This window comes from Salmo salar, chromosome ssa14 (genome assembly GCF_905237065.1).
Source record: "Salmo salar chromosome ssa14, Ssal_v3.1, whole genome shotgun sequence".
Lineage (NCBI taxonomy): Eukaryota > Metazoa > Chordata > Actinopteri > Salmoniformes > Salmonidae > Salmo > Salmo salar.
This window is the reverse complement of record NC_059455.1, coordinates 10,601,167-10,628,065: the sequence shown is the minus strand read 5'-3', so window position 1 is coordinate 10,628,065 and position 26,899 is coordinate 10,601,167. Positions and strand designations below refer to the sequence as shown.

General features: G+C 43.7%; 3 protein-coding genes across 4 annotated transcripts; 2 read left to right on the top strand and 1 right to left on the bottom strand.

The window, feature by feature from the left end:
• Positions 1–7,982: 7,982 nt before the first annotated feature.
• s22bb (Vesicle-trafficking protein SEC22b-B) lies at positions 7,983–18,702 on the bottom strand. 2 transcript variants are annotated; one of them, XM_045693618.1, is made up of 6 exons: positions 18,130–18,702; positions 17,595–17,704; positions 16,902–17,062; positions 15,932–16,078; positions 13,918–14,095; positions 7,983–8,761 (listed from the first exon to the last, which is right to left on the bottom strand). In XM_045693618.1, the coding sequence occupies exons 1-5, from the start codon at positions 18,202–18,204 to the stop codon at positions 13,941–13,943; spliced, it is 648 nt and encodes a 215-aa protein (XP_045549574.1). In that variant the 5' UTR covers positions 18,205–18,702; the 3' UTR covers positions 7,983–8,761; positions 13,918–13,940.
• On the top strand, positions 11,359–13,341 carry imp3 (IMP U3 small nucleolar ribonucleoprotein 3). Its single transcript, NM_001140652.2, is given in 7 exon segments — positions 11,359–11,598; positions 11,952–12,059; positions 12,191–12,265; positions 12,389–12,468; positions 12,636–12,687; positions 12,781–12,853; positions 13,038–13,341. Coding segments are annotated over 7 exon segments (552 nt in total). The 5' UTR covers positions 11,359–11,461; the 3' UTR covers positions 13,065–13,341.
• Positions 18,703–18,716: 14 nt separating the features above from the next.
• LOC106568758 (uncharacterized protein C1orf21 homolog) lies at positions 18,717–26,580 on the top strand. The gene is made up of 7 exons (XM_014139392.2): positions 18,717–18,981; positions 20,318–20,483; positions 21,520–21,655; positions 24,283–24,365; positions 24,528–24,598; positions 24,743–24,803; positions 24,963–26,580. The coding sequence occupies exons 3-7, from the start codon at positions 21,565–21,567 to the stop codon at positions 24,999–25,001; spliced, it is 345 nt and encodes a 114-aa protein (XP_013994867.1). The 5' UTR covers positions 18,717–18,981; positions 20,318–20,483; positions 21,520–21,564; the 3' UTR covers positions 25,002–26,580.
• The last annotated feature ends 319 nt before the right edge of the window (positions 26,581–26,899 follow it).

Below are 26,899 nucleotides of genomic sequence, written 5' to 3'. Positions count from 1 at the left end.
AAACTACAATAACAATTAACCCTTATACTGGCCAGGACGTGACAGTACCCCCCCCCCTTAAAGGTGCTAACCCCGGAAGCACCTTAAAAACAAAAAACAAACACAACCCCAAACAACAAAACAAAAATTCCCCTCTACTAAAAGGGAGGGAAGGGAGGGTGGCTGCCGTCAACGACGGCACTGTGCTACACCCCCCCTCCCCAACCCACCTATATCAGGAGGTGGCTCCGGTTCTGGCCGTTCCAGGCAGTCGGGCCACTCTGGCAGCTCGGGGCAGTCTGGCAGCTCGGGGCAGTCTGGGCAGTCTAGCAGCTCGGGGCAGTCGGGCCACTCTGGCAGCTCGGGGCAGTCGGGCCACTCTGGCAGCTCGGGGCAGTCGGGCCACTCTGGCAGCTCGGGGCAGTCGGGCCACTCTGGCAGCTCGGGGCAGTCGGGCCACTCTGGCAGCTCGGGGCAGTCGGGCCACTCTGGCAGCTCGGGGCAGTCGGGCCACTCTGGCAGCTCGGGGCAGTCTGGCCAGTCTGGCAGCTCGGGGCAGTCTGGCCAGTCTGGCAGCTCGGGGCAGTCTGGCCAGTCTGGCAGCTCGGGGCAGTCTGGCAGCTCGGGGCAGTCTGGCCAGTCTGGCAGCTCGGGGCAGTCTGGCCAGTCTGGCAGCTCGGGGCAGTCTGGCCAGTCTGGCAGCTCGGGGCAGTCTGGCCAGTCTGGCAGCTCGGGGCAGTCTGGCCAGTCTGGCAGCTCTGGTGACTGTTGACTGGCGGGCAGCTCTGGTGACTGTTGACTGGCGGACAGCTCTGGTGACTGTTGACTGGCGAGGCTGGGTTTACGCACTTGAAGCCTGGTGCGTGGTGCTGGTACTGGGCGTACCAGATTGGGAACACGCACCCCCAGGCTAGTGCGGGGAGCGGGAACAGGACGAGTCGGACTGGGTTGACACACTTCCGGGTCCGCACGAGAGACAGGAGCTGGAAACCCAGGGCTATGGAGGCGCACAGGCGGTCTTGATCTTACCTCCTGCACAACCCGTCCTGGATGGATGGAACTAGTAGCCCTGCACGAGCGGGGTGCTTGTACAGGGACTGGGTTGTGCAGGGGCCTGATGGTAGCCGTGCGTAGAGCGGGAGTTGGGTAGCCTGGTCCTCGGAGGCGTACCGGCGACCAGATGCGCTGCGCAGGCATCCTCCTACCAGGCTGGATGCCCGCTCTAGCACGGCACCTGCGAGGGGCTGGAATAACGCGCACCGGACTGTGCGTGCGTATGGGTGAGATAGTGCGCTCCTCAGCGAAACATGGCGCTCTCCACCTCATACGCTCCTCCATATAACCACGGGTAGCTGGCAGTTTTGCAGGCTATACATACGCAATGCAAAAACAATCTCCCACAAATACAAGACAAACACACCCAACTAATATAGGACTTCCAATCAAAGGCAACACCAAACAGCTGCCTTCAATTGGAAGTCCACCCCAATTAACTCAACATAGAAACACACTCACTAGACTACACATAGAAACACATCAACATAGACCATAACTCAAAACCCGGAAATAATAAATCAAACGCCCTCCTAACTAACACACCACCCTGAACCACATAAAACAAATACTCTCTGCCACGTCCTGACCAAACTACAATAACAATTAACCCTTATACTGGCCAGGACGTGACAAGTGTCTTTATTTTTCACTTGGAATGGCGCTTTCAGAAGCTGACGATTAGATTGTCGGGTTGGGTAACGTACTTTGCAGGTACACTATAATTACAAGTAAGTACCCCTCAAGATATACTTAATCTGAACTAGCTAAATCCTGTGTAACAACTAGTAATTACATTATACTTATGTGAATATTGCATGTACTCTATGGTGTACTAGTGTGTTTATTCTCACAGTTGGATGGCGCTTCCAGAAATGTAAAAAATGAAGGCCAGGTTGTCAGGATGGGTATGAGTACACATTAGTTACAAGTAAGTACCCTGCAAGATACACTTCATTTTAATTAGTAATTACAACTAGTGATTACATTGTACTTAGGCAAACATTAAATGTACTATACTTTGAAATAGCATCTTAATCCTCACCTGGGATGACTCTCGTATATAATCTGTTTTCATAAACTCGACCAAGTTAATCTAGATGGTATGCTATATTTTTGGGGAAAGTGCTAGCAACAACGTTGACTGGAGATACTGTATATTTCGAACAGTGCATATTCATGGTTAAGTAATTAGAGTCTATTGAGCATAGGCTATAATCTCTCAGACACCCAGCGCATCCACAATGGATCCCAACCTTTGTCACAGTTGTTCATGAAATGGATGCAGCTGAGAATAAGCGAAGCAATAAGTCGTTGAATTTAGTGGAAACCTGCCCATTTGTAACAAGCATGATAACAAGCATTAGTTGTTACACTTCTGTAATTACAGACTGCAACTACTACCAGGTACATGTTATTACATTGTAACTATGAGTGGTTACAGTCGACTACAATACTTGTTACAGTGCAATTACACATGTAATTGCACTGTAATAAGGACTGCTTAAAAGGAAGCATTACCAATTATTATAACTCATGGCATTTATTTGACTATAATCAGATGATGACAATAAAATTGTGTTTGGCTCAGTATAATTACTCTTGTAGAATTGGCCAGAAAACCAGCTTAGAATAAGAGTATTCAAGGACAAGGGTTAACAATAAAATCCATCACTAATATGACTCCCACCGGAAAACTACTGTACACAACAGATGAAAAGACAATGGCAAATTAACTTCATGACTTCTACATAACGTTTGACTGATATTTACTTCTCTGCCAAGTGTGTTAACATGCTCAACACCATTGTTATAGATGGCTGTGACCCTAAGTTAGAATTTAACCCTAGAGAGGCCACAAGAGTCTTTAAGCAAACTGGCAACAGGACCCGATTGCATCTCTGCTTTATCCTGAGGAACTTACACTAGCCTGGGTGCCTGTCTTTTAGAGGTCTGTACATTCCCAATCATCACCCATCTTCCCCAAAAGCCTTCGATCTCCCAAAGAAAACAAAGACCGTAGACCTGTTGCTCTGACCTCTATTGTAATGAAGTGTCTTGAAAAGATCACGGTGAGTAAGCTTCAGTCAGACTAAAACACACTGTTGGACCCGTATCAGTTCGCGTCCAAATACAAAACGTAGCACGGATGAAGCAATCCTCAACGTAGTGCATTTCGTCCTGAAACATCTGGAGAACCTCAAGGCCTATGCTCGACTGCTATTTGTGTATTTTAGTTCAGCATTTAACATCTTGCAGCCGCACATCCTCCTCAGTAAGCTCAGACAGATGTCAGTCAAACCCTACACCATCAGGTGGTATCACTCATTTCTGACCAACAGGACCCAGCAGGTCCTAGTAAATGAGACCCTGTCTGAGCCCCAAGGTCATTAAGGTGCCCCCCAAGGCTGAGAGTTCACCCATCCTATTCACACTGTATACAAATGAATGTACAAGTAGACACCCTGATAACTATGTTGTCCAGTTTTCTGATGATACTGCCATTCTGGGTCTAATGAATAGACACTGACACAACTGTGTATAGGTCAGAGATACAGAGGTTTGTGCAGTGGTCAAACAAACTGAGGAAATGGTTTTTGACCCCAAATCTGTTGGTGACCACTCACCTGTGGTGGTCTATAATGTGGACATTACTCAGGTCCAGTCTTACAAATGCTCTAGGGTCCATCAACGGCTTTATTTTCTACATAGGTTCAGGACTTTTGGAGTAAAACAGAAGGTCATGCTCCTATTCTTGTCAGTTACCTTAAAATCACAAATCAATGGCCTGGTCCAGACAGCCATGAAGGTGATAGGTGTGAGGTAGCACCAGTCACTGCAGACTGTCTTTGATCAAACAATCGGAGACAGGCCAAGAAAGTAATATCAGACCTCTCTCATGTACTCCACCCAGAGTTTCAGCTTTTCCCCTCAGGCAGACGCAACATGGTTCCTCAGTGTAAGCTGAACAGGTATAAGCACTCCTTCATCCCCCTTGTCAATCAAACTCCTAAACAGCAATATGTAGGGGGGAGACCGTGTGCAATGTGACATACACTGAGTGTACAAAACATTAGGAACACCTTCCTAATATTGAGTTGCACCCCCTTTTGCTCTCAGAACAGCATCAATTCATCGGGGCTTGGACTCTACAAGGTGTCGAAAGCGTTCCACAGGGATGCTGGCCAATGTTGCCTTCAATTCTTCATACAGTTGTGTCAACTTGGCTGGATGTCCTTTGGGTGGTGGACCATTCTTGATACACACAGGAAACTGTTGAATGTGAAAAACTTGTTGTAGTGTAGCAGTTCTTGACACAACCAAACCGGCGTGCCTGGCACCTCCTAACATACCCTGTTCAAAGGCACTGCAATCTTTTGTCTTGTCCATTCACCCTCTGAATGGCACATACACAATCATTGTCTCAATTGACTCAAGGTTTAAAAATCCCCTTTATCTACACTGATTGAAGAGGATATAACAGGTGACACCAATAAGGGATCATAGCTTTCACCTGGTCGGTCTACGGTATGTCATAGAAACAGCAGTTCCTAATGTTTCGTAAACTCAGAGTTGAAGTCGGAAGTTTACATACACTTATGTTGGAGTCATTAAAACTCGTTTTTCAACCATTCCACAAATTTTTTGTGAACAAACTATAGTTTTGGCAAGTCGGTTAGGACATCTACTTTGTGCATGACACAAGTAATTTTTCCAACAATTGTTTACAGACAGATTATTTCACTTAAAATTCACTGTATCACAATTCCAGTGGGTCAGAAGTTTTCATACACTAAGTTGACTGTGCCTTTAAACAGCTTGGAAAATTCCAGAAAAGCTTCTGATATGTACAGTATGTACAGTCGAAGTCGGAAGTTTACATACACCTTAGCGAAAAACATTTCAACTCAGTTTTCACAATTCCTGACATTTAATCCTAGTAAAAATTCCCTGTCTTAGGTCAGTTAGGATCACAACTTTATTTGAAGAATATGAAATGTCAGAATAATAGCAGAGATAATTATTGATTTCAGCTTTTATTTCTTTCATCACATTCCCAGTGGGTCAGAAGTTTACATACACTCAATTAGCATTTGATAGCATTGCCTTTAAATTGTTTAACTTGGGTCAAACGTTTTTCGGGTCGCCTTCCACAAGCTTCCCACAATAAGTTGGGTGAATTTTGCTCCATTCCTCCTGACAGAGCTGGTGTAACTGAGTCAGGTTTGTAGGCCCCCTTGCTCACACACGCTTTTTCAGTTCTGCCCACACATTTTCTATAGGATTGAGGTCAGGGCTTTGTGATGGCCACTCCAATACCTTGACTTTGTTGTCCTTAAGCCATTTTGCCACAACTTTGGAAGTATGCTTGGGGTCAATGTCCACTTGGAAAACCCATTTGCGACCAAGCTTTAACTTCCTGACTGATGTCTTGAGATGTTGCTTCAATATATCCATATAATTTTCCTGCCTCATGAAGCCATCTATTTTGTGAAGTGCACCAGGCCCTCCTGCAGCAAAGCACCCCCACAACATGATGCTGCCACCCCTGTGCTTCACGGTTGGGATGGTGTTCTTTGGCTTGCAAGCCTCCCCCTTTTTCCTCCAAACATACAATGGTCATTATGGCCAAACAATTCTATTTTTGTTTCATCAGACCAGAGGACATTTCTCCAAAAAGTATGATCTTTGTCCCCATGTGCAGTTGCAAACCGTAGTCTGGCTTTTTTATGGGGGTTGTGGAGCAGTGGCTTCTTCCTTGCTGAGCGGCCTTTCAGGTTATGTCGATATAGGACTTGTTTTACTGTGGATATAGATACTTTTGTACCTGTTTCCTCCAGCATCTTCACAAGGTTCTTTGCTGTTGTTCTGAGATTGATTTGCACTTTTCACACCAAAGTGCGTTCATCTCTAGGAGACAGAACACGTCTCCTTCCTGAGCGGTATGATGGTTGCATGGTCCCATGGTGTTTATACTTGCGTACTATTGTTTGTACAGATGAACGTGGTACCTTCAGGCGTTTGGAAATTGCTCCCAAGAATGAATCAGACTTGTGGAGGGCTACAAAAAAAGATCCTGAGGTCTTGGCTGATCTTTTTTGATTTCCCCATGATGTCAAGCAAAGAGGCACTGAGTTTGAAGGTAGGCCTTGAAATACATCCACAGGTACACCTCCAATTGACACAAATGATGTCAATTAGCCTATCAGAAGCTTCTAAAGCCATGACATTTCTTCTAAAGCCATTTCCAAGCTGTTTAAAGGCACAGTCAACTTACACGGAACGCAAACCAAATCGTGCGCCATCGTGCATAAATGTATTTTGTCCCCCCAAACCGAACATCACGATACGCAGGTTAAAATATCAAAACAAACTCTGATCTAATTATATTAATTGGGGGACAGGTCGAAAAGCATTAAACATTTATGGCAATTTAGCTAGCAAGCTTGCACTTGCTAGCTAATTATGTCCTATTTATCTAGCTTACTGTTGCTAGCTAATTTGTCCTGGGATATAAACATTGAGTTGTTATTTTACCTGAAATCCACAAGGTCCTCTACTCCACCAATTAATCCACACATAAAACGGTCAACCGATTCATTTCTAGTCATCTCTCCTCCTTCCAGGCCTTTTCTTCTCTTGACTTTATATTGCGATTGGCAACTTTTATAAATTAGGTGCATTACTGCCACTGGCCTCGTTCGTCTTTCAGTCACCCACGTGGGTATAACCAATGAGGAGATGGCACGTGGGTACCTGCTTCTATAAACCAATGAGGAGATGGGAGAGGCAGGACTTGCAGTGCGATCTGCGTCAGAAATAGAACTGACTTCTATTTTAGCCCTTGGCAACGCAGACACTCGTTGGCGCACGCAAGCAGTTTAGGTGCAATAAATGAATAATATAGATTTCAAAATTTATTTTGCAATGCTCGCGGACGCGACACAAGCGGTGTAGTCAGCCTGTTAGTGTATGTAAACTTCTGACCCACTGGAATTGTGATATAGTGAATTACAAGTGAAATAATCTGTCTGTATACAATTGTGGTAAAAATTACTTGTGTCATGCACAAAGTAGATGTCCAAACCAACTTGCCAAAACTGTAGTTTGTTAACAAGAAATTTGTGGAGTGGTTGAAAACGAGTTTTAATTATTCCAACCTAAGTGTATGTAAACTTCCAACTTGAACTGTACCTGAAAAGTAACCCCTTTTAACTGTTCAAATGCCTTATTTTCTTTTAGCACTGTTTTTACTCACCCCTTTTATGGCTATTAACATCACCACTATTAATGTAAGGAGTGTAAAAACAGAGACACGGGCACAGTCGGTTTTATCCTTTTTAGAAAGGTTTAATTCAGATTTGTTTTTATTACAGGAGTGTGGTCTACCCTTTGTATCCTCTTACAGGAAATGGGAGGCTAAGTGGCAGCACGGGCCTTCCATTTGGAGCGGATCAAATTTTAATGAAAATGACGGTGTTGCCATTTTAATCAAGACTCCACAGATGGTGGTGAGATGGAGCACGGTGGTGGTTGGTGGGAGTGCTCTTTTAGCCAATTGATGGGGAGGGATTTAAAAAAAATATATATATATATAACTCATATTTTTTTTAACATCATTTTATACACAGAAAAATGGCATAAAAGCATTAAACACAGTATTTGAATATTACATTTAAATTTGTTAAAAAGTACATGTGTCACGTCCTGACCAGCAGGTGGAGTAGGTGTATAAGTGTTGGTCAGGGCGTGGCAGAAGAAGTTGTGTTTTCTATGTTCTGTCTAGGTTGGGTGTTTCTATGTAGAGGTAATTGGGGTGGACTTCCAATTGAAGGCAGCTGTGTGGTGTTGCCTTTGATTGGAAGTCCTATATTAGTTGGGTGTGTTTGTCTGTGTTTTTTGGTGGGGAATTGTTTGTGAGCACTGCTTTTTGGTTTAGCCTGCTACACTGTCGTATCGTGAGTACTGTTCATTGTTTTTGTTTTTTTTCCCTGTGGATGCTTTCGTTTTTTTATTCATTAAAGAATGAATATCCACATACCCGCTGCGTTTTGGTCCTCCTCTCTGCAACACCACGACTTAATTTGTGACAACATGTTGTTAAAAACAATCGAAACAACCATTAATAAAAGTACTTTTCCTTGTAAAAACATCAAATCTGTAAAAGCCATTTAAAATGTGTGCAAATGATTTAACAAAAGTAAAACATTTTTAAGACATGAAAACGTTAAAAAAAATAACTTTGTTAAAAAGCTATCTTCCTTCCTTTGTACAGGAGCGGGGTGAGTCCTTATCGAACTCGCCTCCTCCTGCTCTTCCGAATCAATTACCGTCCTGTACTTCAGGCCCAGAGGAGATCCCTCCCATAGGCGCATCGCCCTAGGTGCCGCAGCGCTGTCAGGCCATGGACGTCGGGACCTTGGGTGTTGTGGGGGACCCTTCACTTGGGGTCGAGAACCCCTTTCTTCTGTTCCACCCCAGGGCTTCCGTGGCTACCATGGCCACTGCCTGGGGGGTGCTCTATACTCGTTTCGCTACCAGCAGGTTGCGGGAGGACCACATTGCTTCCTTCAGACATGTGAGGGTGGGCCAGAGCTTGGTGAAGGTCTTTTGTGGAATAGGCCTTCGGCCCACCCCATACAGCATGAGCTGGGGCGTTAGGTCCTCCCCTGCTGGCAGACATGGGGAGATCAGGGGGCCTGTGCACTGGACACACTGGTTCTCACTCCTGCACAAGAGAGAGAAGAGAGCGGTGTTTAGTTAAAACTGTGACTGCTTCTTTCTCCAGTTTAAAATGTCTTAACTTCTGGAGCTGGGCGTAGTGTGTGTGGAGCAAGAAAAGAGACTGGGGCTCGCAAGTCGACTGGGATCAGCCTCAGGGTTCTGAGGTAAGGTCCCAGGCAGAACCATTCGAGGGCCTGGGTCTTGTTGTTGACCGGGGAGGTGGCAAGAGTGAGATGTAATGCTGTGTAGCGGCTGCCCAGGAACAAGTAGAGGTCAGGCAAACGTCAGCTCCAAACGTTTTTAAGACATTTAAAACTGGATAAAGACGCAGTCACAGTTTTAATTAAACACCGCTCTCTTCTCTCTTGTGCAGAAGTGGGAACCAGTGTGTCCAGTGCGCTGGCTTGCTACAGGTGAGCCCACAACGGTTTGGCGCAACGTGGCCCATCCTGCTCTGCTGAACCGGTACCGGTACCTGTCCTGGATGGTTGCCCACGAGATCCTCCCGGTCAGGGCCGTTATGCACTCCCGGGGCATAGCGAGGACACCCACGTGGCCCTGACCAGGCTGCGGCAAAGATGAGTCGGTGGGGCACTTGTTCTGGGAGTGCAGAGACGCCAGGGACCTGTGGAAGGAAGCAGGCCCCCTGATCTCCCCGTGTCTTCCAGCATGGGAGGACCTAACGCCCTAGCTCATGCTGTATGGGGTGGGCCGCAGGCCTATTCCACCGAAGTCCTTCACCAAGCTCTGGCCCACCCTCACGTGTCTGAAGGATGCACTGTGGTCCTCCTGCAACCTGTTGGTAGCGAAACGAGTAGAGATCACCCCCCCCCCAGGCAGTGGCCATGGTAGCCACGGAAGCCCTGACAGCTACAACCAACCATACACATATAATTCATAGATTGCAGTTCCCATTCAAATCAAGACTGGTAGCCATTGATAGTGTACCATGAGTTTATCAGCCAAATTGCCAGGATTAGAGGTTCCACTACTCTTCTGTGGATTATCTGTATATGGCCACAATGCAACAAGCTGTTCTACAGATAGGAATGGTGAAAAGCAGGTATGGCAAAAAGCCACAGTGGGAAAAACACACCAACGACGGCATTAACGATAAGTAATCAAACAAAAGACAGTACTTCAAAAAGCCAATTTGACACCATAACCTGCTGAATTAGCAAGATAACAATTCTTTCATTTTCATTTCGGCATAAATGAAAATGTGGCACTTATTTGACCATGGATTGATGTTTCAGCATTGTCTCAATGAAGAGTTAGGCGTTCAACAAGCCATGTGTGACATGCACACGCAGTTACAAGCCTGTTAGAGTTAGCAGCAGGCAGACGAGCAATATCCACCGTCCCACCGTCGTAGTACAGATGAACCCTGATCTGGAATGTGAAGCTAACTGAAGCTGGCTATCTTTAGAAAAGCCTGAGTAGATCTAGCTTGCTTTATAGTATGCCACTCTGGAGTGGCACGTTAACATGAACTGTCTGTCTGCAGCAGAGGAGGCTCTTTGAGGAGCTATAGGAGGACGGCTGATTGTAAAGATTGGAATGGAATATATGGAACAGTAACAAACAAATCAAACATATGGAAACCCTTTATTCCATTCCTGCCATTACGATTTGCCCGCCTTCCTAAAGTTCCTCCCACCAGCCTCCTCTGGTCTGCAGTGTAGCTGAGTCTCTCACGTTATATTGTCTTGAAGTCTATTCCCAGAGCCCTATACTAAATATGTAGTTTGAGGAGTTAGTGAGGTAACTTTGGTCAACTCTGAGATAACGGGATAACGGGATAACCGGTACCAAGACAGTGGCTCAACTGTCTATGATTAAAAAAATCCTTCAGAAATAATCTGCTCCCAGGCAGGCTAACTCTATTTCTTGTATGTTTTAATTTATTTATGGATAGCCAGGGGCACACTCCAACATTTAGACATCCTTTACAAACGAAGCATGTGTGTTTAGTTAGTCCGCCAGATCAGAGGCAGTAGGGATGACCAGGGATGTTCTGATGATAAGTGCGTGAATTGGACCTTTTTTTTTTACTAGTACTTTTGGATGTCAAGGGAAATGTATGGAGTAAAAAGTACAATATTTTCTTAAGGAATATAGTGAAGTAAAAGTAAAAGTAGTCAAAAATAATACATAAGTAGTACTTTAAAGTATTTTTACTTAAGTACTTTACACCACTGGAATTAATACAATTATTACATTGATAGGAGTGGGGCAAAAGGGTGCTTGTGCATTGATAAGCACACCAAAGGACCTCAACCACGTTATTAACATTAAGTAATAATAAAAAGAAGAGAGCACTTCAACAAGCCTATTTCACACCATAGCCTGCTGAATTAGCAAGATCACGTTTTCTTTTATTTAGATTTTGGCACAAATGAAAATGTGGCACTCATTCCTCCAAGGATTGGCGTTTCTGCATGGTCTCAATAAAGAGTTCGGCGTTCGACTAGCCACATGCGACATATACGTGCAGTTACAAGTACATACTCCTGCGCAGTAGATGGCGGTATCGCACAATTGATTTATTTATTTTTGGCGGTAGGATTCTCTTTCTTTGCGAATCAGCACCAGGTCGCCGAAGAAGAAAAACACGCGCTTCCTCTCGGTCAGGAAAGCGTGGAAGTAAATTTATCTTGGTAAATAAATGTTAGTTTTCTAGCTACAAAATTATTTCGGCAAAATGGTTCGAAAATTGAAATTTCATGAGCAGAAGCTTTTGAAGAAGGTTGACTTTATCAACTGGGAGGTAGACAACAACCTGCACGAGGTGAAAGTATTGCGGAAGTATCACATCGAGAAGAGAGAAGACTACACCAAGTGAATATGCGGTTTTATGGCCCTTTTTTTAATGTCTCCAGCTATATGTAAAATGTGTTTAAGTGAATCAGTTTAGTTTTTGATTGTTCATTTGGTATATAGTATAATAAGGGTGACTATTCCTAATTCTAAAAAGGCCTACCTACAGGCTGCATTCTAGTTCAATGATGGCTTCGATATGGGCGAACATCCAATCATATAATTCCATCTATTGTATACAAATTTGTTCTATGTGGAGGCATTTTTAGCACATTGACAACCCCTAGAACACGGAGAATCCCTAGAACTCTGTCCCTACTCAGCAGCCTCAGTGTTTTTTGATTAGCCACAGTCTGCTAACGTTATATCCATAGGTACAATAAGTTGAGCCGTAACATCAGAGAGCTTGCTCAGAAGATACGTGATCTGGACGAGAGAGATGGCTTCAGAGCCCACAGCACAGGTCAACTACTTGAGAAACTGTGAGTATCAGTGTGACCGTATTTGGCCCCTGCGCCCACAGGAAACTGTCTGTCCTCTAAAAGTAACGTGGGTAACACAAATGTACTACAGAGTGATGATGGTGTCTAACATTAGGCATCTCTTCTGAAAGGTACGGTACTGGGCTGATCCCCACCAAACAGAACCTGGCTCTTACAGAGAAAGTCACAGCCTCTTCATTCTGCAGGTGAATAAACCCATTCCATCTCTCAATAACAATAGTAAGAGTAAAAGTAGATGTTGCGTTCTACCCATCGCTTGCAATACTTCTGGCTCAATTGTGTCCTATCTCCATCTCTCTGATTTCCAGGAGGCGGCTACCCACCATAATGGTAAGCTTACGAATGGCTCAGAACCTGACGACAGCCATCACCTTCATCGAACAGGGACGTATCCTTCATACGGTCACAGTAATAGTGATGTAGCGCCTGTGCGCATGCTGTGGCAATGGTGGTTTTTTTACCCTCTTGTAGGGATCATAGACTGAAATGTCAATTAGATTGTTATTGTGTGTTGGACTATCTATGTAGTGCTTTGTGTCCTTGACTGTACCTTAGATGTGCGTGTGGGACCAGAGATTGTCACAGATGCAGCTTTCCTTGTCACTAGGTAAGTTGGGTTTTGTCTGACTACTTTTGGTACTTTTCTTCCTTTCTGACATCTCGTAGGTCCCCCAAAATCCTAAATGTTTTATTTCATCAGAAATATGGAAGACTTTGTAACATGGGTTGACTCTTCAAAGATCAAACAGCACGTCATGACCTACAATGAGGAGGTGAGAGAGACCACGGTCTAAGATAAACAAATTGATCTTTGTCAGACTTCTTGATTATGTTTAAATAGCCCAAAGGTCCCAGACATATTTGTTTGGATATAAGATAAGCTGGTCTAGTCTGATGGTAAATCCTGTTGTACAAATGGGGATTCTGACTGTCTCATTGGTGCCCTTTGTTTTCCAGAGGGATGACTTTGATCTTGTGGTGTAGACCTACAGTATTCACCGTCGGTCGGGTCATTCATCACCCATGGGAAGGACAAGAGGAATGTGAAGAGGCTTGCATGTGTGTGCATTACAAGTATGAGCGAGCCCATGTTTAAGCATGGTGTGTGTGTGACTGCGAGTGTGTATGGGACTAATGTTTTTGGAGGGAAGGAGTGTTCAACATGTAGTGTTTAAAATTTTATAAACAAATATACATTTCAACAAATACTTTCTCAAGTAATGTAACCTTCGTAAACAATAAACAACTTTTTTGCCATGGTAAAGGGTTGTTTCACACTTATGACCATTTGCATATAGATAGAATTGTCCTTCAAAGTGACATTGTAAAGAAACTAAACTATTGCATTTTCAATCCCTTTTATATTCCAGCAAATGGGATTATACAAGCACTACGAATTCAGAACGCTCCACTTTGCTCACATTACCAACCACAGGGCAGTATCTTTATACAGGTGAAGGAACCTGTGTTTGGTTAATCATGTCACATGACCTGGATTTGAACCTTTTCCAATCAATCTGTCCCTTTATTTTTGTCAGATGGTCCAGCACCATCCTCAGACAATTGCTTTAATTTTTTTGGTCTAATTCTCATTTCTGGAAAGGCTTCTAATTAAAATCCTGGTTATTTGACATGATTCATCAAACAGTGCCCTAGGCATGAGACATGACAAAGCTGAAGGCACAGTTTCATCCAATACTTACAAGGTCTCTCCCTAAGGCATCAATGTGGGAACTTAAGCTTTGCTGTTAACAGAAACCACCAATATGGCAGCCTATAATTAACAGGTACCAGTGAGTTTAAATATGTTTAAAAGGGAATCCAGACTATCACTAACTTCAAAGTCCTTATGCCAATCCATCAGATCCACCAGAAACGCATATAGACGATGAGTGTAATGAAGAAGACTGCCCCGGCTGCTATCTTGGCATAGATGGATCGGGTGTTGAGGTACTTGGCATCGCTGCGGTACTTCTTTGAAAGGCTGGACAGATTGCTGGCTTTGGTGTCGAGAGCTGGAGGGAAAAATATTAATCAAAAATTTGACGACTGTAGTGTGACCAATAAAAGCTGTATTAGGGTGCATTCGGAAAGTATTCAGACCCCTTGACTTTTCCCACATTGTTACGTTACGGCCTTATTCTAAAATGGATTAAATTGCTTTTTTCCCCACACAATACCACAATGTCAAAGCAAAAACGGGTTAAGACAATTTTGCAAATGTATTTTTTTAAGTATCACATTTAGATAAGTATTCAGACCCTTTACTCAGTACTTTTGTTGAAGAACCTTTGACAGCGATTACAGCCTTGAGTCTTTTTGGGTATGACGCTACAAGCTTGGCACATCTGTATTTGGGGAGTTTCTCCCATTCTTCTCTGCAGATCCTCAAGCTCTGTCAGGTTGTATGGGGAGGTTTTCATCAAGGATCTCTATACTTTGCTCCGTTCATCTTTCCTGACTAGTCTCCCAGTCCCTGCCACTGAAAAACATCCCCACAGCATGATGCTGCCGCTCATGATTCACCGTAGAGATGGTGCCAGGTTTCCTCCAGACGTGATGCTTGGCATTCATGCGCAAGAGTTCAATCGTGGTTTCATCAGACCAGAGAATCTTGTTTCTCATGGTCAGAGTCTTTTAGGTGCATTTGGCAAACTCCAAGCGACTGTCATGTGCCTTTCACTGAGGAGTGGCTTTTGTCTGGCCACTCACCATAAAGGCCTGATTGGTGGAGTTCTGCAGAGATGGTTGTCCTTCTGGAAGGTTCTCCCATCTCCACAGAGGAACTCCAGAGCTCTGTCATAGTGACCATCGTGTTTTTGATCACCTCCCTGACCAAGGCCCTTCTCCCCCCGATTGCTCAGTTTGGCCAGGTGGCCTGCCCTAGCAAGAGTCTTGGTGGTTCCGAACTTCTTCCACTTAAGAATGATAGAGGCCACTGTGTTTTTGGGGACCTTCAATGTTGTAGACATTTTTTGGTACCCTTCCCAGATCTGTGCCTCGACACAATCCTGACGCCGGCCTCATGGCTTGGTTTTTGCTCTGACATGCACTGTCAACTGTGGGACCTTTTTATATAGACAGGTGTGTGCCTTTCTAAATCATGTCTAATCAATGAAATTTACCACGGGTGGACTCCCAAGTTGTAGAAACATCTCAAGGATGATTTATGGAAACAGGATGCACCTTAGCTCAATTTCAAGTATCATAGCAAAGGGTCTGAATGCTTATGCAAATAAGCTATTTCTAAACCTGTTTTCGCTTTGTCATTATGGGGTATTGTGTGTAGATTTAAGTTTTTTATTCATTTAATCCATTTTAGAATAAGGTTCTAACTTAACAAAATGTGGGGAAGGGGTCTGAATACTTTCCGAATGCAGGCTTCAATCTTAAATGGGAAAGATAGGCACCACTTAAAAATATGTAAATAGATGTTACCCATCTTCTCCATTCATTTGGGATTGAGGTCTGCAGTTTTACCTTCATTGATATTGTGGTTCAACAACTGATAGTATTGAATATGGACTCAGCTCAATGTTTGACAACTTTATGTATGAAAACATGACAAACTTACAGTCCCAGTCAAAAGTTTGGACACCTACTCATTCAAGGGTTTTCCTTTATTTTTAATATTTTCTACGTTGTGTATATACGTCATTTCATAGTTCACTACTCTACAATGTAGAACATAGTAAAAAATAAAGAAAATCCCTTGAATGAGTAGGTGTCCAAACTTTTGACTGGTACTGTAGATTTTGGGCTAAACTATCCCTTTAAATGAATTAGGTGTATTTTATGTCTATGGCAGGTTTGATGCCGGGGCTGTGTATTATACAAGGTATGATGATTACCAGATAAGGCCTCTCCTCGTTGCAGGACCTCTTCAATGTTTGCCACCATGATACGCTGGACGTCCTGCAGTTCTGTGTTGATGCTGCCCAGGTTCCTCCGCGCCCTGCTGTCAATGTAGTTCTTCTTTGTCTTCTGGATGTACACATCTGAGGAAGGAATATCCACATAACACACTACGTGTTGGTTTAGGCTGCATCTCAAGTCTAATGTGGCATCCGCTCGTCATTACTTACATCTGCGCTGAATTGAAAAACAAGGGATGGGGAAACGCAATATGGTGGACGTCTACTGGGATTTTCCTTTGCCAGTTTTATCTACCGTAATTTCCAGACTATTGAGCGCACCTGAATATAAGCCGCACAGGTACATTGAAACAAATTAACTTTACACAGGCTTTAACGAAACACGCCTTGTAACAAAAATTTTAAAATTAGCAGTAAACAGTAGCCTACCAAGAAAGTCATTGCTCCAGACCAAGCTCCCGTGCAGCAGCTCTATTTCCTTTTCCAACAGCCAGATCAATCGCCTTCAACTTGAAAGCTGCATCATATGCATTTCTCCGTGTCTTTGCCATGATGAGGGTGACAAAATGACTACCGTAATCAGAATGATGGGAAGTTTGAGAGCACTCGATTTAATCTAAACAGTAAACAAAAAAAGTTGTTTGACATTAACCCGTTCGGCAATTTCATTGGTCTAATGAAAGCTTCATGCCGCCAAAAAAACTGAGCACGTCAAGGAATGTGTTTTTTATTTATTATTTGAAAGCGGGAAAAATCCATATATTAGCCGCGTCATTGTTTAAGCCGCGAGGATCAAAGCGTGGGAAAAAAGTAGCGGCTTATAGTCCGGAAATTATGGTAGTCTTTTTTTTACGTCAGCTATGATGCACCCTTACTTCAAATATGTTTTGTTTGCCTAGGGTGTCTTGAATTGGATGTTGATGATTGAAAAAAGAAAAGTTCTCACCAAACTCAATGAAAGAGTACGGCCTGGAGACTGTGGGGACTTTCTTTCCATGCTGTTCATTGAATTCTGTCTGGAGGTCTTCCAGGTACCCAAATACCAGTTTCTTGGGAAACACAGCTTCACACAAGGCCAAGTAGCACACGCCATGTTCTATTACATAGCTGGCGAGACAAACACAGATGTGAACCGTTAGTGGGAAGAAACACTTAATACATTACAGTTTATCTCAAATAGGCCGATTAAGATTTCTACACACAGCACAGCGGCCGACCAGTCACAGACGAGGGGGTTATCGTTTTTCCTGAACACGTAACCAAATCAAATTTTATTGGTCACATACACATGGTTAGCAGATGTTAATGTGAGTGTAGAGAAATGCTTGTGCTTCTAGTTCCGACAGTGCAGTAATAGCTAACAAGTAATCTTAAATTCACAACGACTACCTTATACACACACAATGTAAGGGGATTGAAAAAGAATATGTACATAAATATATGGATGCGCAATGGCCATGCGGCATTGGCAAGATGCAATAGGTGGTTTAAAATACAGTATATACATATGAGATAAGTAGTGTAGGATATGTAAACATTATTAAAGTGGCATTAAACCCGAGTTTTGCCTTGTTAGGACTGGAAACTCGGCACTAATGACACAGACTAGCACAGAAGACTCCATAGAGTTCATACTCACTGGAAGGACATGACCCCAGCCTCCAGAGTACATCTATTGGGACTCTGGGCATTTAGTTTGCGGCACAGCTGCTTAGCCTGGCTCTGGTAATGTTGCAAGTCTCTTCCTGACTAAACATACGGAGAGATAAAGGGTTATGAAATCATTCTTTCAGTTAAAACAAACACCTACGATGATGATGATAAGGGACAGCGGAGTCAATCACCACCTTCCGGAGACAACTGAAACCCCACCTCTTTAAGGAATACCTAGGATAGGATAAAGTAATCCTTCTAACCCCCCCCTTAAAAGATTTAGATGCACTATTGTAAAGTGGTTGTTCCACTTGATATCATAAGGTGAATGCACCAATTTGTAAGTCGCTCTGGATAAGAGCGTCTGCTAAATGACTTAAATGTAAAATTGATAGAAGTGCCTCTAAAACAAGGCAATATAAGTGTTAGTAGTATTCAGCAGAATATGATGTAATTTAGCTAGCTAAATAGTGTTTGTAAACCGTTAAGTTCGCTAGGAAGAAAATGTGATTCATTCAAACCTGCTCGTCTTCTTGCATCGATGCAGCAAGCGGCAGACCATCTGCTACTCGAGCGATCATTGTCAGTAAAATCATATTGATTGAAACCTCTACAATCCACACTACAGACTGAGTCGTAGGTTTTTGCTGGCTGTGTAAAAACTTCAAATAAACTTGGCTGCGTAGCTTCTGCTGTCAAATCTGACGCCCGGGTAGCTCGATGCGGGTTCTGATACTGCGTTCACAATTTCCGACTTGCTGATTCGTTGAACGCGGCACGTGTATAACTACAACCAGTTAGCAGGTTGAACACTTTAGACTTTTCTAGTCCCCAACTAGCATGTGAACGCTGCATGACTCGACGGAGTATAGCTACGACCGGAATTATCTTTTTCGTAGTAGGTTAGGACAATTAACGTGGCAGGTTAGGAGACTTAGCTAAAATGCTCTCCTAACCTGCTACGAAAAGTCACTTCTGGTCGTAGCTGTACTCCAGAGCTACTTTTGAGGAGATTGGAATCGTATTAACTCACTCCTGAACGTTGCCCTTGCGTCGGCAATGGGCCGCGCGGTGCATTCTGGGATAAGGAGAGCTCTCCTTCAGGGAGTGAATTGGACGCTAGCTCAAAAACCCAACATTAGCATGAATTTCGTCTACAATAATTACAACATTACAAATCTTTTCCGAGATAATTACATTGTTCTCTGTAATATCGTATAGCTTTGGAATCGTGATATTACGTACTTTTTTAGGATAATAGACAGGTTTCTCGACTCATACACTGACTTCAAGAAGGGATTGCGATACGATTAGCTTAGCAACTGCGTGACGCAGCATGACAACGTGGACACGATTGGTCGACCGTCTGTTCGGTGAGGCGTTACGTTTATCAATTTGTGGCTCAATTGGATTCCTATCTTCACATTTCTCCAATATCTCTGTGTACTCCCTCAAGTCACACAACCCTCAATGCGCGAAAGGTCGTCACTAGTTATCACAGCCACAAAGTCATAAACCCCGCCTATTTCTACAATTTATCTTTTTACATTTTGATTTTAAAGCGTACCCTAACCACACTGCTAACCGTATGCCTAGCCTTAACCTGCAATTAAGACCAAAAAGAGAATTTTAGTTTTAATACATTTTTAATATGTAGCCAATTTGACTTTGTGGCTGTGGTAACTAGTGGAAGATCTTGTTGTTGCGCCCTGGAATTGGGTCCGACGGCAACTCTCAACCATAGAGAATGATAGAGAGGCCTGTAGTGGCCAAAAGCCCTTTTTAGCATGAGCAGCACCATTGAGTGCTTCCACCATTTTAATGTAGTCAACTGGGTGAGACTTCTAACTTCATTGGCTGAGCCCTCCTGGTGACCCTGTTGGAGTCATGTCCTTCCAGGACATAAGAAGGGATCAGCGAATCGAGAAGAAGAAAATTGACTACTTTAAAATGGAGATAGCCTCAATGGTGCTGCCCATGCTGTCACATAAATTATAATGGCACAGATACAAAGACGAGCCCTCTATCTATCTCTATGCTCTAAACTTTCTTATTATTCTTGGTTTGGTTTTCCAGCTGCCTTTCACAGGTCGGAGTGTGAATTGCACATTTGTTCAAAATTGTACCCTCCAGATTTCACAAAAAAAGGGGAATGGGAAAAAGAAATTGCCCCACCATCTAACTTTACATAAACGCCACTATCCCCAACAAACCCACCACCCTTTCCCACTCTTTTGGCCCTAACAGATCCTACGGAACCCCTTCTCTCAGAACCCCATGTAGTTCTTCACTAAAATCTCTGACACTCAAAGCTTCTCTGCTGCTGCTATTACCTCATCAATCTTCTGGGTTTTCCGTTCCATCTACGAGGTACAATTAATTACCATGGAGAATTTCCTCACTGCTTCAGCATAACACCGACTGCACTGCTCGAAACCTGGCAACCTCAAACGGACTCTCTTGCACCGGACATTTCTGATACCCAGCATCCCCACAATTGACCCACACAGCTCTTTCCACCGAAACGACACCCTCCACCGAAACTACACACAAGTCAGATGTTTTATGTGAATGTTCTTTCAGCCATAATATTAAAATATAGTTAAGTCTCGTGAGGCTCGATTACATTTTTAAAAATGTTCTGGGTAATGTCTGAAAATCATCAAGAAACAACCATTTGTGTCATCACTTTCACTAATTATTCTCCAGACCGGACCAGACAGTGAGCCAGGCGGATAGCATCTCGATTGCTAATGTCTGACGGTGTATTGAGAGGTGCAGATGCTGTCCCCGATGCGGGCGCCTGTCGTTTGAATCCGGTCGAAACTCCAAGAACCAATACAGGCAGAACCATGGACAGATCCTGTAAAAAATGGTAAATTTGCTAATGTTTGTACTTGGGATAACATTGGATATTTGTATTGGTCGTTTTGTTTGTTTATGGATGTTTCCTGGATCTTTGTATAGGGAATCGTTGTGCAATGGAACCGTGCTCTATTGCATTTTCTGTTATTACAGTCAATAGCAAACATTCAGCCTTCAGTTTTTCGATGATATTCGAGTCAATATTGGTGCCGTTTTTTCCGTTTTCAGTTATGAAATGAAATAGCAATGGATGCTGCCAGCTGCCTGCCTATAAATAAAGCTCAATTGATAGCATCATCGATGCACTGAAATAGCATGATGATAACATAGCCTACATTTTCATATAGCTTTCTAATGTCATCGCACTAACTCAGTAGAATACAGTAGAATATCGGAACGTGATGACAGTCCAATCGGTCAGCTGACATCGCAGCTGGACACAGCTCATCAGATCAGTGCGCTCAACCAGAGACCCGTCTGTCCAATAATAATCAGGTCGTCAGACCAGTCTCCATTCGAGGGCTTATGCTATGAAAATGTATCTGCTCTTGACTAACAACCATAATGCCTCAATAGCACACACAACAAGCTATTATTTGCATACTCTCTCGGTCTACCATGTCAAGACTTGGACGATAAATGGATTGGGTCACGAACGTATAGTCTTACTTGTCACGTCCCCCATTCGCTGGTGCCCAACAATCTAACCGGTTCGCAGAAGATTATACGGTGCGTTGGCACCATTGGCATCGCGAGAGCTTTTGAAAGGCCTATTGTGTGAGGTGCAGCTGGTACGATCGTGTGTTGTGATTGTAGTTCTCAACTGCGCATCGCAAAACTAGGCAGGCTTAGTGAAAGGCCTTGGCCAGTGGGTTATTCCTAGATATTTATGTTTTTTTTTAATTAATCATGGTGGAGTGTTCATTTGGGTGGAATGCTTCTAGGCATGTTGCCACTGACACAAGGTCAGATACTCCCTTATCCTTAATATCCTTAAAATCTCCTCCCTATCTAACCAATCTCTCTCCATCCCTTCTTTCCTCTAGGTCAGCCTGTGATGTGCGTGGGTGAGGAGGAAAGCGGGTGAGGAGATGGGCTGCACCTCGGCCAAGCAGGTGTCGGCAGTGCCAAGTGGTGAGGAGGGCCGCAGTAAAGCCTACAGTAATGGGGACCTTCTTTCCGGTCAGTACTGGGAACACATTCACCTGGAGGCCTGTATGGGGCCTATTCTGCAGGGTTAATGAATGTTTTGAATGTTCAGATGAACATTCATATGGGACAGTATTTTACTGTGTGGCTCAGTCGGTAGAGCATGCTAAGGGTTGTGGGTTCAATTCCTGATGGGGCCACCCACACTTAAAATGTAGGCTTCTGCGCAGATGACTGTAAGTCACTTTGGATGAAAGTGTCTGCCACAAATGGAATAAACAGATATGCTTGTGTGAAAAATAGAATGTTGAATGGTATGTTAGCTTCATTTGTTACATTTTTGTACACATTTTGGGAATGTTTCGACATAAACTCAGCAAAAAATAATTTTCCTTTTTTCAGGACCCTGTCTTTCAAAGATAATTTGTAAAAATCCAAATAACTTCACAGATCTTCATTGTAAAGGGTTTAAACACTGTTTCCCATGCTTGTTCAATTAACCATAAACAATTAATCAACATGCACATGTGGAATGGTCGTTAAGACACTAACAGCTTACAGACGGAAGGCAATTAAGGTCACAATTTTGAAAACTTAGGACACTAAAGAGGCCTTTCTACTGACCCTGAAAAACACCAAAAGAAAGATGCCTAGGGTCCCTTAGGCAATGCTGCAAGGAAGCATGAGGAGTGCAGATGTGGCCAGGGCAATACATTGCAATGTGCGTACTGTGAGACGCCTAAGACAGCACTACAGGTAGACAGGACGGACAGCTGATTGTCCTCGCTGTGGCAGACTACGTGTAACAACACCTGCACAGGATTGGTACATCCGAACATCATACCTGCGGGTACAGGATGGCAACAACAACTGCTTGAGTTACACCAGGAACGCACAATCCCTCCATCAGTGCTCAGACTGTCCGCAATAGGCTGAGAGAGGCTGGACTGAGGACTTGTAGGCCTGTTGTAAGGCAGGTCTTCACCAGACATCACCGGCAACGATGTCGCCTATGGGCACAAACCCACCATCGCTGGTCCAGACAAGACTGGCAAAAAGTGCTCTTCACTGATGAGTCGTGGTTTTGTCTCACCGGGGGTAACGGTCGGATTTGCGTTTATCGTCAAAGGAATGAGCGTTACATCGAGGCCTGTACTCTGGAGCGGGATCGATTTGGAGGTGGAGGGTCCGTTATGGTCTGGGGCGGTGTGTCACAGCATCATCGCACTGAGCTTGTTGTCATTGCAGGCAATCTCAACGCTGTGCGTTACAGGGAAGACGTCCTCCTCCCTCATGTGGTACCCTTCCTGCAGGCTCATCCTGACATGACCCTCCAGCATGACAATCCCACCAGCCATACTGCTCGTACTGCTCGTGATTTCCTGCAAGACAGGAATGTCAGTGTTCTGCCATTGCCAGCGAAGAGCCCGGATCTCAATCCCATTGAGCATGTCTGGAACCTGTTGGATCGGAGGGTGAGGGATAGGGCCATTCCCCCCAGAAATGCCCGGGAACTTGCAGGTGCCTTGGTGGAAGAGTGGGGTAACATCTCACAGCAAGAACTGGCAAATCTGACGCAGTCCATGAGGAGATGCACTGCAGTACTTAATGCAGCTGGTGGCCACACCAGATACTGACTGTTACTTTTCATTTTGACCCCCCCCCTGTTCAGGGACACATTATTCAATTTCTATTAGTCACATGTCTGTGGAACTTGTTCAGATTATGTCTCAGTTGTTGAATTTTGTTATGTTCATACAGATATTTACACCTGTCAAGTTTGCTGAAAATAAACGCAGTTGACAGTGAGAGGACGCTTCTTTTTTTGCTGAGTTTACAACACACTTGAGTACTAGCATACCTACCCACATGCTTTACTTAAATAGTGGCTGGTGGTGCTGCTAATGATAGTGCAGCAACCTCAGGGAGTAGTCTGAGAGGAGAGTCATACATCTAAACCATTCGGTCCCAAGCATGCTATCCACAGTTCCAAGACAGTTAACATGTAAGTGCTCATAACGCCCTTACCAAGGTTATAGTCTTCATAATCAAATGTTATTAGTCACGTGCGCCCAATACAACAGGTGTAGACCTTACAGTGAAATGGTTACGTACCAGCCCCTAACCAACAATGCAGTTTCAAATAATATGTATAAGAATAAGAAAAAAAAAGTGACATGTAATTAAAGAGCAGCAGTAAATAACAATAGCGAGACTATATACCGGGGGGGTGTACCGGTACAGAGTCAATGGGGGGGGATTTTGTTTCAACTGTTAATTTGATCAAGTAATTATTTTTGTCAAGTCGATTCCTGGTCAATCTAATGGATCGGGAATATCATGAGTGGCTGCTCTAATTCCATGGAGCTATCGAGTAAAAATGTATTGTCACAAGCAAAAATAAGTTGATGTCGCTGGTAGTGTTAACAATCGCATAAGAACAGAAACATAAAGGCACTCGCGTGTAGAACATTTAGAAAGCCTTTATTGCAACTTGGCTAACGCATGCCAACGTTAGAAGACCCACCCGTTCTCATCTACACTGCGTTTAGCTTCTGCATCAGGAGTCGGACTGAAAGGGATGTGTTCATTTGTAGTACTAGCGCCACATCCTCCTATAGCTCACAGTTTATTTATTTATTTTTTGTTTTTTTTTACAGACGAGTACAAAAAAGGAGTGGAAAAGGTCAAGTATATCAATGGAGAAGAGGAAAGACTGAACACCTGCAACCAGGACAGCACGGTGAGAACGGCCAGAATTGTATATTTTTTATTTATTCAATTTTTTTATGAACCCTCTAAAAGTTAGTAAGGGAAGTTAGTCGAGGGTTAACCTCTACACCTACATACTGTACACCTACAAAAAGATTCTGCCAGTGATTTTTGATGGCCCTGTGTGTTTCAGGAGAAGACTGCCTTGCTCACTAGGGTCCAACGTACAGATGACACAGGATCAAATGGCAATGGGAAGACACAGTGAGTCGAACTAACTATTTTTGTTGTCATCGTGACACAAATGAATGCAGTGTTTGCTGTCCCTTTTCCGTCCCTGAACTAACAGAGTTGAAATGCAACTGACCATAACCCTTTAGTGTGAATGACTCGTTTCTTTCTCCACAGGATCCATTCTTCAGAGAGCCAGCAAGAGTTCTTCAGGATGCTGGATGAGAAGATAGAAAAGGTGAGTAGAGAGAGCCTGGTTCCAGATCTGTTAACTTCGGCATGACAATGACCGTAGGGGTTGGCAAGACAGCCAAACTGATCTGGGGCAGAGCTGAAATCATGTGGGGGGGGGGGTCAGTGTCTGGGGATAACTCCATCTTCTGCTTTGCTTTTTCAGGGGCAGGACTACTGCTCAGAGGAAGAGGATATGACATAGCACTGAGGTCCGCTATCTGCTCCCCTGAGAGGAAGGATTTGTCCAATGGAGGCTGGTGTCATTTCAGCCATTACGATGAGCCATTCCATTCCAGCCGTTACAATGAGCCCATCCTCCCATTTCTCCCTCCACCTGCCTCCACTGGATTTTTCCAATGGCATGGACAGACTGTACCACATATACCTTACCCTATGGCCCCTCCTCCTTTTGGACTGGCCCGTTTCGTGGATGGAGGGGGAGACACGTTGACCCAAAATCAAGCACCTTTGCTTACCACACTGTCTATATCTACAACCGTCTCCCCGTAACAGATGTTTGAGTCCATTGCGACAATGTCCCCCCCCCCCAAAGGAGCAATGTTTCAAGTCATGGCTGGGACTACTTCCATGCACCAGGCATATCATTTTGAACAACTCTCCAAGTCTGTCGCCATGGTTACCCTTCACACTGAGTACAGCAGCTGCTCTAGACTCTGTGACTGTGGTCCTTTAAAAGACACTGGACTTCCAGTCATTTTGAACCCATGTCATTGACTAAAGCCACGACAAATCACCATGATGGACTGGTGGTATCGGTCTCAAAGAACATTTGTCAATCCTTATCTGATTCTGATTGGATTATGAACAGTGGAGGTAATGGAGAGCAGAGGAAAATGAATCTGGGAATTATTCCAGGGTCGTATTCATTAGGCACCAAATGGAAGAAAACGTCCTGAAACAGGGAGGGCCTTTCGAAAAAGAAGTGGCAGTTGACATTTTCCATTAGCAAAATGTTTTTTTTTTCTACAGTGTTCCCTAATGAATGCGATCCAGGTGGCTGAAACGTTGAGCATTGCAGATAGAAACACGAATACAGCTGCTGATGCTCCTTATCATTGCATTATATCATTATCTCTATGTAGTGTATATCTATCTGCAACATTCCAAGCGTGCCACCCCAATGAACACACCCTTGGAGGGGAAACCGGGGTTACTTACTTCCTGCATTCCAAGACACTTTTTGAATCTTCTTTTCTACAGTATGTTCATATGCGATTCATAGTCTGTCTATGTCTACTTACTTCACCATGTAGGGTATTCTTGTTTAATTTTAATGCTCAGGGTTGAAGTGTTCTAGTCATTGTCTTTTGTAGGCGAGCCTACCTCTTCATTAGGCTTTGTTGTACCATTTGTGTACACACACACACACAGTTATTTCCCTAGCACCCTACTGTCACTATCTGTTCTTCTTACCTGTTAATAAGACCACCTCAGTGTTAAATCTACAGGCAGTATACTGTATTAGGAGCATGGATCATGCAATGGTCTTTGCATTTGTTGTCATGGTCATTTTTGTGTGCTTGTTTTTCCATGTTCAAATGTATTTTTTATTTTTTTTATTTTAGTCAACTAAAAAAACAAGAAATGTTTTCAGGTCACCGTACTATAATTTGTCCAACAAAATGGTTGCACGTACAGTTCTTGTGGTGTTACTATTGCCTAATGATGCACAGGCACAGTCAAGTTTTTTGTTACTGTAGTCTTTATCTGTCAATGTCAAATGATGGCGTAGCAATGATATAAATGAAGTATCCACGGCAGGTTTAATGCTGCCCTCTACAGTTTAAAAATGCAAAGTAAATGGGTAGCGAGACATCACACAACAAAACGTCGTGTTACAGTTATTATAGCTAGTTTCTCACAGTGGACTGTACAAGTTCTGAGTGGTGCCATTTGGTAGTGGCCTACTGCAGTCTGCTACATTAACCTGTTGCTTAATGGAGGTACTGTACGGACATTTAATTCAATTCAATTCCTCTCAGGGGTAATGTCCAACTGCATTTCACAGTGTCTTTGATGATCGATTGTGTGTCAATTGTCAGAGAAGTTAAAACACAAACCCTCAGGCCCACAGAGACT

What these genes read in the sequence shown, in the direction of transcription:
- s22bb (XM_045693618.1), bottom strand. Translation starts at nt 18,204, where the DNA reads ATGATTTTACTGACAATGATCGCTCGAGTAGCAGATGGTCTGCCGCTT. An exon ending in CGATGCAAGAAGACGAGCAG is followed by an intron (nt 17,705 to 18,129) that starts GTTTGAATGAAT and finishes CCGTATGTTTAG; the next exon opens with TCAGGAAGAGACTTGCAACA. An exon ending in ACGAGGAGAGGCCTTATCTG is followed by an intron (nt 14,096 to 15,931) that starts GTAATCATCATA and finishes TTTTCCCTCCAG; the next exon opens with CTCTCGACACCAAAGCCAGC.
- LOC106568758 (XM_014139392.2), top strand. Translation starts at nt 21,565, where the DNA reads ATGGGCTGCACCTCGGCCAAGCAGGTGTCGGCAGTGCCAAGTGGTGAG. An exon ending in CCTGCAACCAGGACAGCACG is followed by an intron (nt 24,366 to 24,527) that starts GTGAGAACGGCC and finishes TGTGTGTTTCAG; the next exon opens with GAGAAGACTGCCTTGCTCAC. An exon ending in AATGGCAATGGGAAGACACA is followed by an intron (nt 24,599 to 24,742) that starts GTGAGTCGAACT and finishes CTTTCTCCACAG; the next exon opens with GATCCATTCTTCAGAGAGCC.